This window comes from Sturnira hondurensis, unplaced genomic scaffold (assembly GCF_014824575.4).
Source record: "Sturnira hondurensis isolate 20B ecotype Veracruz unplaced genomic scaffold, ASM1482457v3 Scaffold0020374, whole genome shotgun sequence".
Lineage (NCBI taxonomy): Eukaryota > Metazoa > Chordata > Mammalia > Chiroptera > Phyllostomidae > Sturnira > Sturnira hondurensis.
The window spans coordinates 1,689,494-1,703,085 of record NW_028093005.1 but is presented as its reverse complement, the minus strand read 5'-3'; the positions used below and the strand labels follow the sequence as shown (position 1 = coordinate 1,703,085).

General features: G+C 54.1%; 1 protein-coding gene across 5 annotated transcripts in view; it reads left to right on the top strand.

Annotated features, from left to right (window-relative positions):
- Nucleotides 1-7,766, top strand: part of WSCD1 (WSC domain sialate O sulfotransferase 1) — a 44,259-nt gene extending 36,493 nt beyond the window's left edge. For all 5 annotated transcript variants that reach the window (XM_037029558.1, XM_037029555.1, XM_037029554.1 and 2 more), the window contains exons 6-9: nt 764-923; nt 1,951-2,115; nt 5,097-5,297; nt 6,654-7,766. In XM_037029558.1, the coding sequence (XP_036885453.1) occupies nt 764-923; nt 1,951-2,115; nt 5,097-5,297; nt 6,654-7,006 (879 nt within the window). In that variant the 3' untranslated portion in view covers nt 7,007-7,766. The remainder of the gene's footprint in view (nt 1-763; nt 924-1,950; nt 2,116-5,096; nt 5,298-6,653) is intronic.
- Nucleotides 7,767-13,592: the final 5,826 nt, after the last annotated feature.

Sequence of the window (13,592 nt, the reverse complement as noted above, 5' to 3'; positions counted from 1 at the left end):
TATAGTGCAGCCGCCTCAGGGGGACGAGAAACCATGAGGTGCCAGGAGCAGGCTTGGCCCAGTGCTGGCCAGGTCCCTGCATCCTCAGGATGGAGGGACCTGCATCCCCACTCGGCTCAGTGTCTTGATAGTTGGAGTCAACTCTTGCTCACCCTTCCTGTCCTGGAGAGATGGGTGTGTGGGAATCTGGCCTTGGCCCTGAACCCCACCCTGCAGTGGAGCCAGGTGTAAGGGTTGGGGAGGGCCTTTCTCCAGGGAGAGCTATCTGGAATTCAGAAGTCGTTTGGGGCTCTCAGTCTGTTGGTTAAACATGTGACATGTTGAGCCCTAGCTGCCCCATGTGGGCTTATCTGTCCCATTCTGAGCCACACACACATGTTTTTGCGTGGATCCCACTGTCCGAGGGCCTGCTCCCACCCCCGCCCTCCTGACGACCTCCCAGACATCTCGAAAGTCCAGTCCCAGGCCCCGCTCCCTGCCTTCCACCCTTGGTTCACCCCTCTGTCTGAGCACCACTGGCACTGTGCTGTGACTGTTGACCGTCACCGGCCAGCTGGGAGCTACCGGAGGGCAGAAGTCACATGTCATTGAGTTGGTCTCCCTGGGCTTGGGCACAGAGCCTGGCGCTGGAAGGATGGACGGACATCCCCGTTGACCCCTGGAGCTGGCAGTACGGCCACACGCGCATCCCCGCGTCCGGGCCGCAGGAGGCGTGGCCCTTGCGCTCACCGGAGATGCTTCTCTTCCATTCCTTGTCTGGCAGGAGTTCCCCTTGGCCATCCTCAGAGGCTGGGAGTGCTACTGTGCTTACCCCACCCCCCAGTTTAACCTGCAGGATGCAGCGGACAGCTCGCTGTGTGTCCAGGACCCTGAGGCACAGAGGCTGGCGGAGTACTGCATGGTCTACCAGACTCCCGTGCAAGGTGAGCCCTCCCCTTCCGGTGTACAAGGCATAAAGGGCTGTCCCCTCTGCGCCTGCCTCTGTTTGTGGCATTGTGGCATTTGGGGTTTGGGAATGCTGCCCATGGCTGAGTGTGCAGCCCTGGGAAAGGAAGGGTGTCCGTGTAACAACCCTAGCATCTTCGCGGGTGGTCATGTCTTGGGATAATGAGATGGAGGGAGCCTCCGCCATCCCTGGAGGGTGGACATGGAATGCAAGGCTAAGTTTGAAGAGCACCTGGCTTTATCTGAATTTCTCTGGGATGAGGTGTTTTGATGAAGAAAGGAAGAGCAGAGAGGCAGGGTCCAGAAGGATAGCAATGGCAAGGTGGGTGGCGTTGGGACCTCAGTGGCCACAAGGGCCTCAGAGACTTCCCTGAGCCAGCACAGGACCTAGAGGCCTGTACGGCTCCTGGGCTGTGATGTGCGTGCATCCAGTCTGCCCCAACGGACCTTTTGAGCTGATGGAGGAAGAACAGACAGGGAGGAATGTCGCCATCTTTATGGAGTAACTACTGTGACCCAGCACAACGTGGGGCTTTGGGCTTTTACCTGATCACTTCATGCACCCCAGTGGTGGGGGGGGGGCAGGAGGAAGAGCAGGCCCAAATTTCATTTGCCTGAAATTAGTCCAACTGGTTCCTTGTTGGCTGTACCTGGGTGTGTGGCATTGGTCAGCCCAGCCATGACCCTAACCAACTCTCCTGGGGTTATCTCTGCTGAGCCGGTAGCTATGACATTGGCCATGGAGATAAGCAGCAGCTGGGGGTCCACAGGGTGCCCATTTGCATCACACTCTTGCATGGGCTTTGGAGGCCTCGTTGTCACTGGGGCTTCCCCCGGCGAGCCACAGAACCATGTAGCCAACATGCAGGTGGTAAACCCCTACCCCTTTCTGGGCCTCAGTTCACCCTTCTATTAAGTGAGAGTCTTGGGTCAGCAGTTTCTGTCTAGGGGAGTCTGGCAGCAAGTCTGGGGGTGAGTAACCCCAAGATGGCTTCTGGTTTTCAGACACTCGGTGCACAGACAGAAGGTTCCTGCCCACCAAATCCAAAGTGTTTGTGGCTTTGTCAAGCTTCCCGGGAGCCGGGAATACCTGGGCACGGCACCTCATCGAGCATGCCACCGGCTTCTACACGGGGAGCTATTACTTCGATGGGACTCTGTACAACAAAGGTGAGCGAAGGCTGCGGGAGAGCAGGGGAAGGCAGCTCCCCTGCCAGACGGCCCCTCGGAGCACTGGCTTGGTGCTCCTCCACCACAGCATGTGCCAGAGCCTCAGGAGGGCTCGCTCGGTGCAGCAGATTCCTGGGCTGAGCACTCAGAGGGTCTGGTTCGGTTGAGCTGATGTGGGGCTTGGGAACTGCTGTCCGGGACAAGCTCCCGGTGGTGATGCAGCCAGGCTTCCTAGGACCACGCTCTGAGTGAAAATTCACGCGATCTAGTCTGGAGTCAAAGTAGCTCAGATTCACCCTCTAGAAACGCTTCTTGGATTTTCCTTCCTTTTCCGAGCACTCAATAATTAGGTGAGACTGTATCTCTCCCTCCTTTTGGGTGCAGGGAGAAAAGGGGTAGGTTATCAAAATGCTTCAAGGCCCCCAAATCCTCAAGAGTGTTATGATTTCTAATCTTGTAGAAATAGGAGGCCTTATTAGGCCAAGTAAATGAGCAAAAATGGCTCGAGCCTGTGGGCTGTTGAAGGACTAAGAACCTCAGATAAGTCAAGTGGCCTTAAATTTGGTGGAATATATTTCTCTGTTGTCAAGTGTTACAACAGCTGGGTTTCTCGCAAGGCAGCCCTGCGCCCCACTGTACCACCCATGCCAAAAGTAGCTGGGTTTCTTCACTAGAGCTCAGCGTAGGAAACGGATCCTATCAGCAACATCCTAGGGAAAACGGAAACTTCCTGAGCGGCAGTGGGTTCAGGAGTCGCCCACAGCAACCTGGGTCTGGTTGGGAAAAAGCCAAGAATGTCCATCAAAGCCAGCCCCATTGACCTTGGGACACTGGCAGGTGAGGTGGCCAGATGGAGCACGTGGTCCCACTTGCTCTGGCCTGGTCCCCTGGGGAGCACCCACTGCGCACAGGCTGAGACACGCACTCTGTTCACATAGTAGGCCTTTGCCTTTCCCACACAGCTGGTTATTTTGGTCCCCAAGTGGCCCGCTGGTCCACACAGCCACACGTAAGGGCTAAGTGACACAGCTGCACATCCTTGAGCCTTAACAGGACCAGCCAGAGGTAGCCGCTGGCCTCAGAGCACTTACAGAGCAATCACACACGCAGATGCAAAATTCCCAAGGCAGCTCCAGGGCCAAAATGCCAAACCTGTCCCGGGCGAACGTGGCTGGAGTTACACGGAAAAGGGGCTGCTGCCGAAATAGGCTGAGGCAATAAGTAGGAAAGGCCCCCAGGGTCTCAGGTGTCCAAGAATGGACTTCATGCCCACTCAGCCCACGGCTGGACTCCTTTTTCCTGGAAACTCCCAGCTGTTTGACAGAATGAGTCAAAGCCTTTTGGAATGTGGCCCCTGGCAGAGACGAGTTTGAAACGTGCTGCATTTTAGTAGGTGAACCCGGACTTCCAGATTCAAAAGAGGCTTGTGAGTTTCCAGGTGTTTGTAGACACAAATGCTTCCCAGCCCTTGATGAGAGAGGTAGAGTCTTGTTTATATTTCTAAGAGCCCAAGATAAGCTCATTCACGTTTGTGGAGTACGTCCCCAGAGCTGGCTGGCATAGCTGTGCTGGGATACGGTCAGCAGACAAGGTTCAGGGGACATCTTTCCTGGAAGCCTTCGGTGCCGTCCCACCACACCCTCTACTTAGTGCCCCCTAGTCTTTGCTCCCATAAGCCCCTGTGCTCTGTGGTGTACTTGGGCTATTTCCCTGCCAGAGTATAAATGTGAAGGCAGGGTCTGAGTCTTGACCCCCAATATAAAATCCAACACAGAACGAGCACACAATAACTGTTATTGATAAATATGTGACTGTGTGTATGGACGGGCAGAGTCCAGCCTTCTCAGCCGGAAGTCATTTGGGCTCCAGCGCCCAGTGCTGGTCCAGGGAAACCAGGAAGAAGGCAGGCCCCCAGCGCAGAGAGTGTTTCATGGGAGCAGAGCTCTGTTCACAGAAGCTGGGCCCTGGGTTCTGCAGGGCTGGGCTCAAGCATCATGGATGAGACCTTGGCCAGACCTGCTGTGGGGGAGGGGTGCCCCAGGTAGAGAACCTCCACAGATGCAAGGTTGGGGCCCTGTTAGGTCACAGGGAAGGACAATAGCTGTTTACAGCCCTGGCAAGTAATGATGGGGATCCCACTACTCCTGTGGGTGGGAGGGGAGGAATCTGGGAGCCTCTCAAGGATATACACAGCCGTGTAGAGAGAGCCCTGGCTTTGTTGCCATGGTGCTGTGTGATCTTGGGCAAGTTACACACCCACTCTGAACCTCAGTCTCTTCATCTAGTTGTGCCTGGAACTATAGTTGACTCACAAGGGTATTTGCAATGTTCATGTGAAATTGCCGAGAAAACGCCCAAACGTGTGCATCTCCCGTGTTTAAAGATGGGNCCCTGGCAAGTAATGATGGGGATCCCACTACTCCTGTGGGCGGGGAGAGGGGGGAATCTGGGAGCCTCTCAAGGATACACACAGCCGTGTAGAGAGAGCCCTGGCTTTGTTGCTATGGTGCTGTGTGATCTTGGGCAAGTTACACACCCACTCTGAACCTCAGTCTCTTCATCTAGTTGTGCCTGGAACTATAGTTGACTCACAAGGGTATTTGCAATGTTCATGTGAAATTGCCGAGAAAACGCCCAAACGTGTGCATCTCCCGTGTTTAAAGATGGGACGTGGTCAGGCCCCCTGACTCCTGGGGATCTGCGGGAGGTGCCTTGTCTCCCTTGTCTGGCAGACACCATCTTTCCCAACTCTTAGACACCTCCTGCTGTCTTGGGCGGGGTCAGTCTTGAGGGGCCACTCCTGCCAACCATCCGTGAGCCCTCCCAGTGCCCTTTGCTCTGCCATCCATGGGCCTCTCTTATGCCCCTATTGTCAGCTTTCCCTCAGGGATGCAGGCTAGCATTCAGATTTGCCTGCTGCCTGGCGGTGGGGGCCCCACCATGCCTTCCTCCAAAGCGGCTCTCTCTTTTCTCGGCGACAGGCTTTAAGGGTGAGAAGGACCACTGGCGGAGCCGGCGCACCATCTGTGTAAAGACCCACGAGAGTGGCCGGAGGGAGATCGAGATGTTCGACTCGGCCATCCTGCTGATCCGGAACCCCTACCGCTCCCTGGTGGCCGAATTCAACAGGAAGTGTGCCGGGCACCTGGGCTATGCAGCTGACCGCAACTGGAAGAGCAAAGGTGCAGAAGTGGTCGGGGGTGGGCACTCACTGCAGCTTTAGTCACAGAGTCAGCCCGCTCACACGTACCTACCGAAGTCCTACTGTTTGCACTGGGCAAGGCTCCGGGGCCCAGGGAAAGGGGTCACGGTCTCTGCCCTCGGGGTACTCACAGTCAGCCTGTAGGCAGTGAATTACAGAGGTGTAGGTCAGGGTGGTGAGTGGTATAAAATTAAGCCGTCAGAAAGAAAGCTGTGCTCAGCAGGGTGGGTGGCGTGATGAGAGGTAGGGCCATAGGCCAGGCAGTGTCCCTGTGTGACTCTGGATTAGCCGAGGCTGACCTTGTCCTCCCCTTCCCCTGCCATTCTTCCCCCAGACCAGCCCCCCGGGCTTCCCTATCCCCCTTGCTGATTCCCTGTGAGGATGGAGGCCAGCTAAGCTCTGATCCCTCCTGGGCCCCTCACCAGCCCGGTGCCCCCAGGCAAGCGGCATCCCTCTGAGCTCAGTTCCCTCATCTGACAGACAAGGCAGTCCCCATCTCATAGGGTTGTGCTGGAGATGAGAGAAAGCGAATGCCTTCCCACAGCTCAATTTTGGAAACTATTTTTGTTGGGGTGACTCTTAACATTTGCATACTTCACTCCCAGCCCCCAACAAAACACCTAATTTCTTAATTTGCCGGAAAAGAAATCTCATATAGTAGGTCATCTGCAGAAGTTGGCAGCTGCCCTCCCGCCCCACTGTGCCCCAGGTGAAGCCCGCCTCATCCCTACCAGCCTCGTGCCTACCAGACTCAGTGAGCACCAGGCACCACCCTCACTCAGACACACAGGAGGGGCCAGGAGGGCAAGTCTGGCCTGCGTGGCACCTTCCTCTCAGGGGGCCCAGCACCTGCTCCCACCACCCACATTAGATGTGCACAGTGGCCAGAGACAAGATCAAGATAAACGAGGGTCACCTCAAAAGAGATGCCTGCCTTAGTTTCCCACCTATCTTTAACACTGCTGTGTCATGCACTGCGGCCCAGCCCAGGTCTCCCTGGCCAGGTACTATCTCTAAGGTCATGGAATCCATAGCACACGAGAGAGAGAACCAGTTCTTGGTACACAAAGTTCACATTTGTTTTAACTTGCTGTGTTTGCTGGGGAACTGGCAGAACCAAGGTCACATCTTCCCAGCTTAGGACTCTTCAGAGCCCAGCCTGATATCAACCCTATTCACACCAAGTCATGCAGAAGGTTTTTCCCAGCAGGACAGTTGGGCAGGGTGGCCCTGGGCTGTGGGTGGTGGAAGACCCTGGCGGCTTCCCTGGGCATCCGGAAGGGCCAGCAGCCCTCCCAGGCCAGGCCCTGACGCTGCACCCCCCTCCCCTCCCCAGAGTGGCCAGATTTCGTGAACAGCTACGCGTCGTGGTGGTCCTCCCACGTCCTGGACTGGCTCAGGTCCGGCAAGCGGCTGCTGGTGGTGCACTACGAGGAGCTGCGGCGCAGCCTGGTGCCCACGCTGCGGGGGATGGTGGCCTTCCTCAACGTGTCCGTCAGTGAGGAGCGGCTGCTCTGCGTGGAGAACAACAAGGAAGGCAGCTTCCGGCGGCATGGCCGGCGCCCTCGCGACCCCGAGCCCTTCACCCCGGAGATGAAGGACTTGATCGACGGCTACATCCGGACAGTAGACAAGGCCCTACGTGACCACAACTGGGCTGGGCTGCCCAGGGAGTATGTGCCCAGATGATAGGCCTGGCCGCTCTGCCCACCCCGCTGAGAGCCAGCCACCCCTGGGGCCACACCCACTCAGGTGCCAGGTGGTGGCCTCGCTGGGACACACTGCTCCTTGTGCCTCCGGCAGGGAGGCTCGCCCAGCGCTGCCTCCCTCCCCTGCGGGGAGACCAGACACAAGCCCTTAGCCCACTCAGGCAGCCCCGGTGTCACGGAACAGACACTCACGCCTAGCCAGACACGCTTAGACACACCACTCCATGCTCACAGTGCCCATTTTGACAAGCCCAAGACCCCACGCAGTGTGTGCCAGATGCTCCCAGACTTGCAAACACAATCAGAGACACGCGCCAGGTTACGTGTACCCAGAGGCTGTCAGTCTGTCACTCTCTCACACTCACAGACACAGGTTTCCCAGGGCTTGAGGAGGCCCCCAGTTTCCTGTCTCCAGCCCCAGGCTCGGACTTGCTGGTCAGGGCTCTTGACTGTGGGGTGCTGGGCTGGGCGGGCATCCATGCTGTGAGCAGCAAGGACTGGGGCATGGAGATGGGCTCACGCTCTGTTGCTGCCAGGCCACGCAGCCCTGACACCCTATAAATGTGTGTGGTGTGACACCTGGGCACCACGAACTCTGCCATCCTGCCTCCCTCTTCTCTGTGGGTGGGCGGCGGCACCGCGGGCAGTGTGGAGCACCCCTCACACACGCAGCGACCTCAGGACCCACGGCAGGTTCTGTGAACCCCCTGCTGCCCTTTCAACACGAGTGCTCCTTGGAATGGGGCCTGTTTGCCTGGCTTCTCTCTCCAGCTGTCCCCAGGAAAGCTGCGCATTCACCCCGTGCCTCAGATACAAGGTGTGAGGGCAAGGGGCCGGTGGGGCAGGGGGTGGGCTTGGGGAATCCCAGGAAGGTCAGGTCTTGGGGATCGCTGTGACTGACCTCCCTACCCATCTTGATAGGCCCCTGCTTTCTGTGGGTCCTGCCCTTGGATTCATGAGGAAGGGGAACTGCGTGGTCCATCAAGAACATATCACTGGACCCCTAGTGGCCATGGCTGCAGCTTCTGCTTGGCCTCCAGTGGCCGTGGCCAAGCCCTCTCTGGCCCTCTGTTAACTCACCCCACCACTTCCTGTCACTGGCCTCTCTGCCACACCACTAGTCTCTGTTTCTGCTATGCTGCCATCCTTCCCACTTGTTCATCTATTCCCTCAACGAGACGGGGAGGACACCCAAAGATGCTGAGACCGGCTGTGCGCTGGCCTCTGGGAAAAGGAGACGATAGGAAAAGCACCCTCTTTGAAGCCCCTGTTCATTCTGGTGGGGCCAGGAGAGGGGCCGTCACAAACAGAGCGAGGAGCCCAGTAGCAGGGGAGCATGGTTGTGTGCAGGCTCCCGGTGGTCAGCCGTGTGCCTGGGTCTTCAAGGAGTGCACCTCAGCAACTCTGCTCTGTATCTTGGGAAACTGGTAGGAATTATCCCAGCAGAGCAGAGGGGAAGAATAATTACGGCAAAGAGAACAGCATGTGCAAAGGCTCAGAGGCTTAGAAAACCTGGTGTGTTTCACAGAAGAGGTGAGAGGGACGTGGGCTGTGGGTATCTCTCCAAGTCTGCAGCAGGAGGAGGGGAGTGGGCAAGGACAGAGGTGGGACCTAGAAAAGAACTCTGTCCTTATACAGCTGCTCAGTGTCCAGCCTGGCAGGGGAAGAGATGCTGATGTGAATTACCTCCCTGGGTCACCCTTTGCTACACATCTTGGGCTCAGGAATGAGGCTATAAAGGGCACAGGGCTCAGGTCTAGAGATTGGAATGGACCCAGGAGCATGGCCTAGGTCAGCAAGATGCAGGAGAGTTGTAGAGAACTTAATTGCACACTGACCCCTGAGGTGGGGAAAGGGAGAGAGAGGATGGGTGGGCCTGAACTTGGGCAGCCCCCAAGCCCTTCTGCAGCTTGTCCAGGCCTGGACTAACCCCAGCTGGGTCCTTCATCTGATGTCTCCTCAGCCTGAGCCAATCTGCAGCACAAGGAGAAAATAGGGTGAGAGTTTTGAGAAAGCTGGACGTGGGGAGGCCCTGACCCTCTGCCCCTGGCCGGTGGTGGGGAGCTGAGAGCTACCTCTAGTGAGGGAAGGCAGGGCTACAGGGCCCAGCAGAACCACCCATCCTCGGGGGGGAAGCCTCCCCAGCCTGTGTTTTTGCCAATGAGTGGCCTCAGGCATCTGTGCTCCTGGTGGCCTCCAAGTTCTTCCTGAGGTTCCCCCAAACCCACGTTGATACTGAGGCTGTTCTAGACCCTCCCCAGAGCATCATCTGGCTCAGCTCAAAATTGGAAGCACCAAGGGCTTTGTAAATGTGTATTGGCTGAGCATGGCTCCACAGTCAAGTCTGCGACTGCCCGATGAGGCTGTGTCGCCCGAGTTCTAGGAGCACTTGAAACCCACCATGGGTTCCCGCGCTGCCCTGGATGCCTATACCCCAGAGCAAGCCCAGAGTCTCAGAGACACAGTTTCAACTGATGGAGAGAAGGAAAGCTGGCCTCCTCCTAAGACTGGCTTCATGGCCGTGGCCCTCATTCCCTAGCCACCCACACAGATGATCTTCAAGTTGAAGACTCAGAAGCCATGAGGCTGGAGAAGGTAGAGGTGTGGCTGGACAGATGGCCTGGACCATAGCTGAGGCACAGTCCCCTGGGCTCCACCCTTCCCCACCCCACAAGTCAGGAGAGCAGCAGCACAGCCCATGCCTCCTGGCAGATGGGTGGGCACATTCCCAGCGACCAGGTACTCAGGGACCTCTCCTTCCAGGTGGAGTGTCACCTACTCCAATGACCCTGTAATTTACTTGCACCTTAGTCAGGCATGCAGATGAGTAGAATAATGGGGTCAGGGTACATCCAGGTCACGTTGGGTCACTGTGCGTGGTGAGGGACCTGACACTTGGCAGGTGCTTCTGGATGCGGAGCAAAGAGGTGAGTGAAGAAGTGCAAAGGACCTACCCGCTGCTGCTGGTTCTCAGCAGCCACAGCCCAAGCCTGCCTCTGGGGCAGAACAGCAGGGGGAGAGGATCCGCCTTTCCTTGTTTGTGTCTAGGTTAGGTCTTGTCTATAGCACACAGCTTCCCCATAAAGGGAATACGGTTCCAGGCAGCCAAGGAATAAAAGCAGATCTGTATCTAGGGGAGAAACGTGGTAAATGCATCAGGAGCCCATGAAAAGTGAAACCCTGACTGTCTACAGATTCCATCTTTAATAGCAGGACTGTGGAGTGACACAAGCCTGTGTTAAAATGTTATTTTCATGGATTTCATCTCCTGTTGTGGATCAATTTGGAAAACCCAAAATGTATAATTTTAAAAAGCTAAAACACAGTCTGATAATCCCAGTGATGTGGAAATGAGAGAGAAGAATAGACAGGCTTTCAAACCCTGGGAAGAAAGCTGCTTAATTATGTGAGCATCTTGTAATGAAGTCTTTTGCAGCTAAAATTAGATTTTGAGTGCATGAATATGCAATAATGTTTGCACACCAGAATGCATTTTTCCCCTTAAAAGTAGCAGGAGCTACTGGTACTCAGGGGGCCCCCAGAGGGGAGATGAAAGTGCTGGGGTTGATCTTTGTGGCTGCAAAAATCCTTGGTGCAGAGGTGTTTTCTTTGACTAGAAAGTCATTGGAGGTGTTTGAAATGTGATGCCTCCGGTTCGTTCAGGTTTGAGGAGAAATTGGTTGGTCTGAACCCACACTGATCACCACTCGGGGGTGGGCAAGTTGGCCCAACAAGTACAAGTAGAGGAGAAATAATCCGTGGTCTGCTGAGGGAAGCGCACGGGGGTGGTCTCAGCCCCACTTTGTTGTGATCTTGGTCTCAGTGCTCCATCCACAAAACGAGGGACGTGACAGTTGTTGGTGGGGCATCCCCAGTGTTCATTCCCCCATTTCCCTTCCCAGCAGCCCCTGATTTCTGTTTGGGGATTTTATGATCTGGCTGAACTGACTCTGTCATCACTTCCAGGAGTACGTGCATGACCTAAACTAAGTCAACAGCACATTCTAGCTCCCTGGCTACAGCAATTGGTTCAGGTATGGCCATGTGAGCAAAGGCAATGCAGCCAGCAGAAATTTCAAGACTTTTCCTTGGAATCTTGTTAGAGGATCTTTTTATCCACCCTGCTGGATGTGAAAGAGGAAGTAGGTCATCTCAAGTCTTGTTGGAGGTCATCTTGGGCCCATGGAGAAGAATCACTCTTGCCCTAACCGGTTTGGCTCAGCTGGTCAGGCATCATCCCACAAAACAAAAGGTTGCCAGTCCAATTCCTGGTCAGGGCACAGGCCTGGGTTGACGGTTCAGTCCCCAGTTGGAGGGCCTCTGAGAGGCACCCAGTCAATGTTTCTCTCTCATGTTGATATTTCTCTCCCTCTCTTTCTCTCTTCCTTCCCCTCTCTCTAAAAATAAATAAATAAAATATTTAAATAAAAGAAAAGAACCACTCTCAGCCTAAAGCTGACACTATTGAAGGGAGAGTCAAGAGGCAAAAAGAAGCCAGGTACTTGGTGACGTTGTTTAAGGACAGCATTAAGCTTTGCGTGGGATTGGCCCCACCTCTGGACAGTTTTCTTTCATGAGCCAGTAAAGCCCTTCTATTGTTTAAGTTGAGTTGAGTTTTTGTTACTTACAGCCCAGAGCAGTGTCCAAAGGGCTTGGATTGAAAGGCCCTGAGGTCCTGACATTCTCAGTCTCTGGCTGATGTAGATAAAGACCAAAATTTAGATCAGTAGATGCTAGTAGAATTAGAAAGTTGCTTTTTACAGTAATGGGACTGGGTGTGAAATGCTTACTAGGAGGCTGTGCTTTTCAGCCAGGACAAGAAGCATTGTTAAGTCAGTACACCGTGAGGTCACCTATAGATCCTCAGAAAATCATTCCTCTTGATTGCCCAGCCCAATCCATCAATTGTCTCATTTGATCCTTAACCAATACTTTGTTATTATCTCCACTTTGCAGATGAGAGAACTGTCTCATCTTTAGTGATTGTAAAAGTACGGCCGTGTTGCATTTATCATAACTCTTCATGAAGAATATGATGTGATCTTGGATGGAATGCTTTGATAAGCTATTTGGATTGAAGGTGGCATCTCATTCAAGAGACGATTTTGAGTAACAGCTGATGGGCAGTAAACTACCTTCTAAGGAGGGTAGGTGTGGTTAGTCATGCAGCTTTGGTTCGGCTGAGTGGGACACGCAAACTTGGGGCAGAACAGAACTGCTGCCGCTGGAGGAGAGGTGGGGTGACGAAACTGAGAGTTGCCCTCTTCTGTCCTCCCCTCCTTAACCCTGCCGCATGACAGAAATGAGAGGGACAGATGGCGTTATGGACCCTGTATCCAAACTTTCCTTGGGATGTCTGACTCCAACACAGTGTGCCAGGATGGAGGTCCATAAAATCAGTAGAGAAAGCCAAGTATTCAGGAAATCAATGTGAATATATTTGCCCCCAGCGCTCCCTTTCGTGATGGAAGATAGATTTGGACCCCTCCTCAGAGCTCTTACATGCAAAAACATTGCAGAAACCTGGTCCTGTGCCATGAGAAATACGAGCCGTTCCATCCTAAGCAATAAGCACAATTGCTTATATAAAATGAAGAATCTTGATGGCAACAAAAATAAAAACAATTCTAGTTGGTGCTGTAAGCATAAGCTTGAGCTAAATGAATTAACTTTCCAAGGTGCCTTCAGTACTTGAGACTTTTTTTAGATTCAGACATCAGGAGTGACAGATGTGTGGCTTGATGGTGTGGCCAACGATGATTTATAGCAGCAAACAGTGTTCTTACAAGTCATGGAGTCTGACAAACTTCCACATGTGCATCAGTGAAGTGAACATTATCATTTTCATGGGGGCGAGGGGCAGATATAGTTTCTGAGACTGTTGCCCAGAGTTCAGATCCTTTATTGTGCAAATGAGAACAATGAGACTCAAAATGGGAAAGGGTCTCCTCTGAGGTCATGCTGCGAGGGTGAGCAGTGGAGATGGGGCTGGAGGGAGGCCTATTCCATGAAACCACCTGATTACCCTAGTGCTGCATTCCTGTAACTCCTCAAGAAATTGCTGGAAATGAGGCAAGTGTGCCATTAAGCTCATTTGGAAGCGACCCCATTAATTTCACTGTGAATACTTTCCGTGGGCACCTGAATTCAATTTTAAGGACCATTTATCAAGCATCCCCAGTACTTGAAAACTTGCTCAGATGGTGCAGGCCTTTCCACAGAGTGTAATCAGAGAGATGGACCATAACTTGCCATAGGAAAGGAGCCCAGGGTTTTCATCCTGAGTCACAAACCTCTCAGGCAGCAGAAAAGCCCTGATCCCAAATATTAGTACACAAGCATCTTTGGTGGTCCTGAGCCCAGCAGTGTGCATGTGTTTTATGAGTTCATGTGTGTGCAGGCATGAGCTCCAGCTGCTGACAGACAACTGCCCCTATGAATCTCATGCCAGCCTACCTGAGCATTCCAAGTGACGAGAGCCTGGTCGCCTGACCTTGGCATCAAGTCACCTGGATGACTCTTCCTCCCACAGGCAGAGCTGTCACATCCAGATGACACAGCAATCC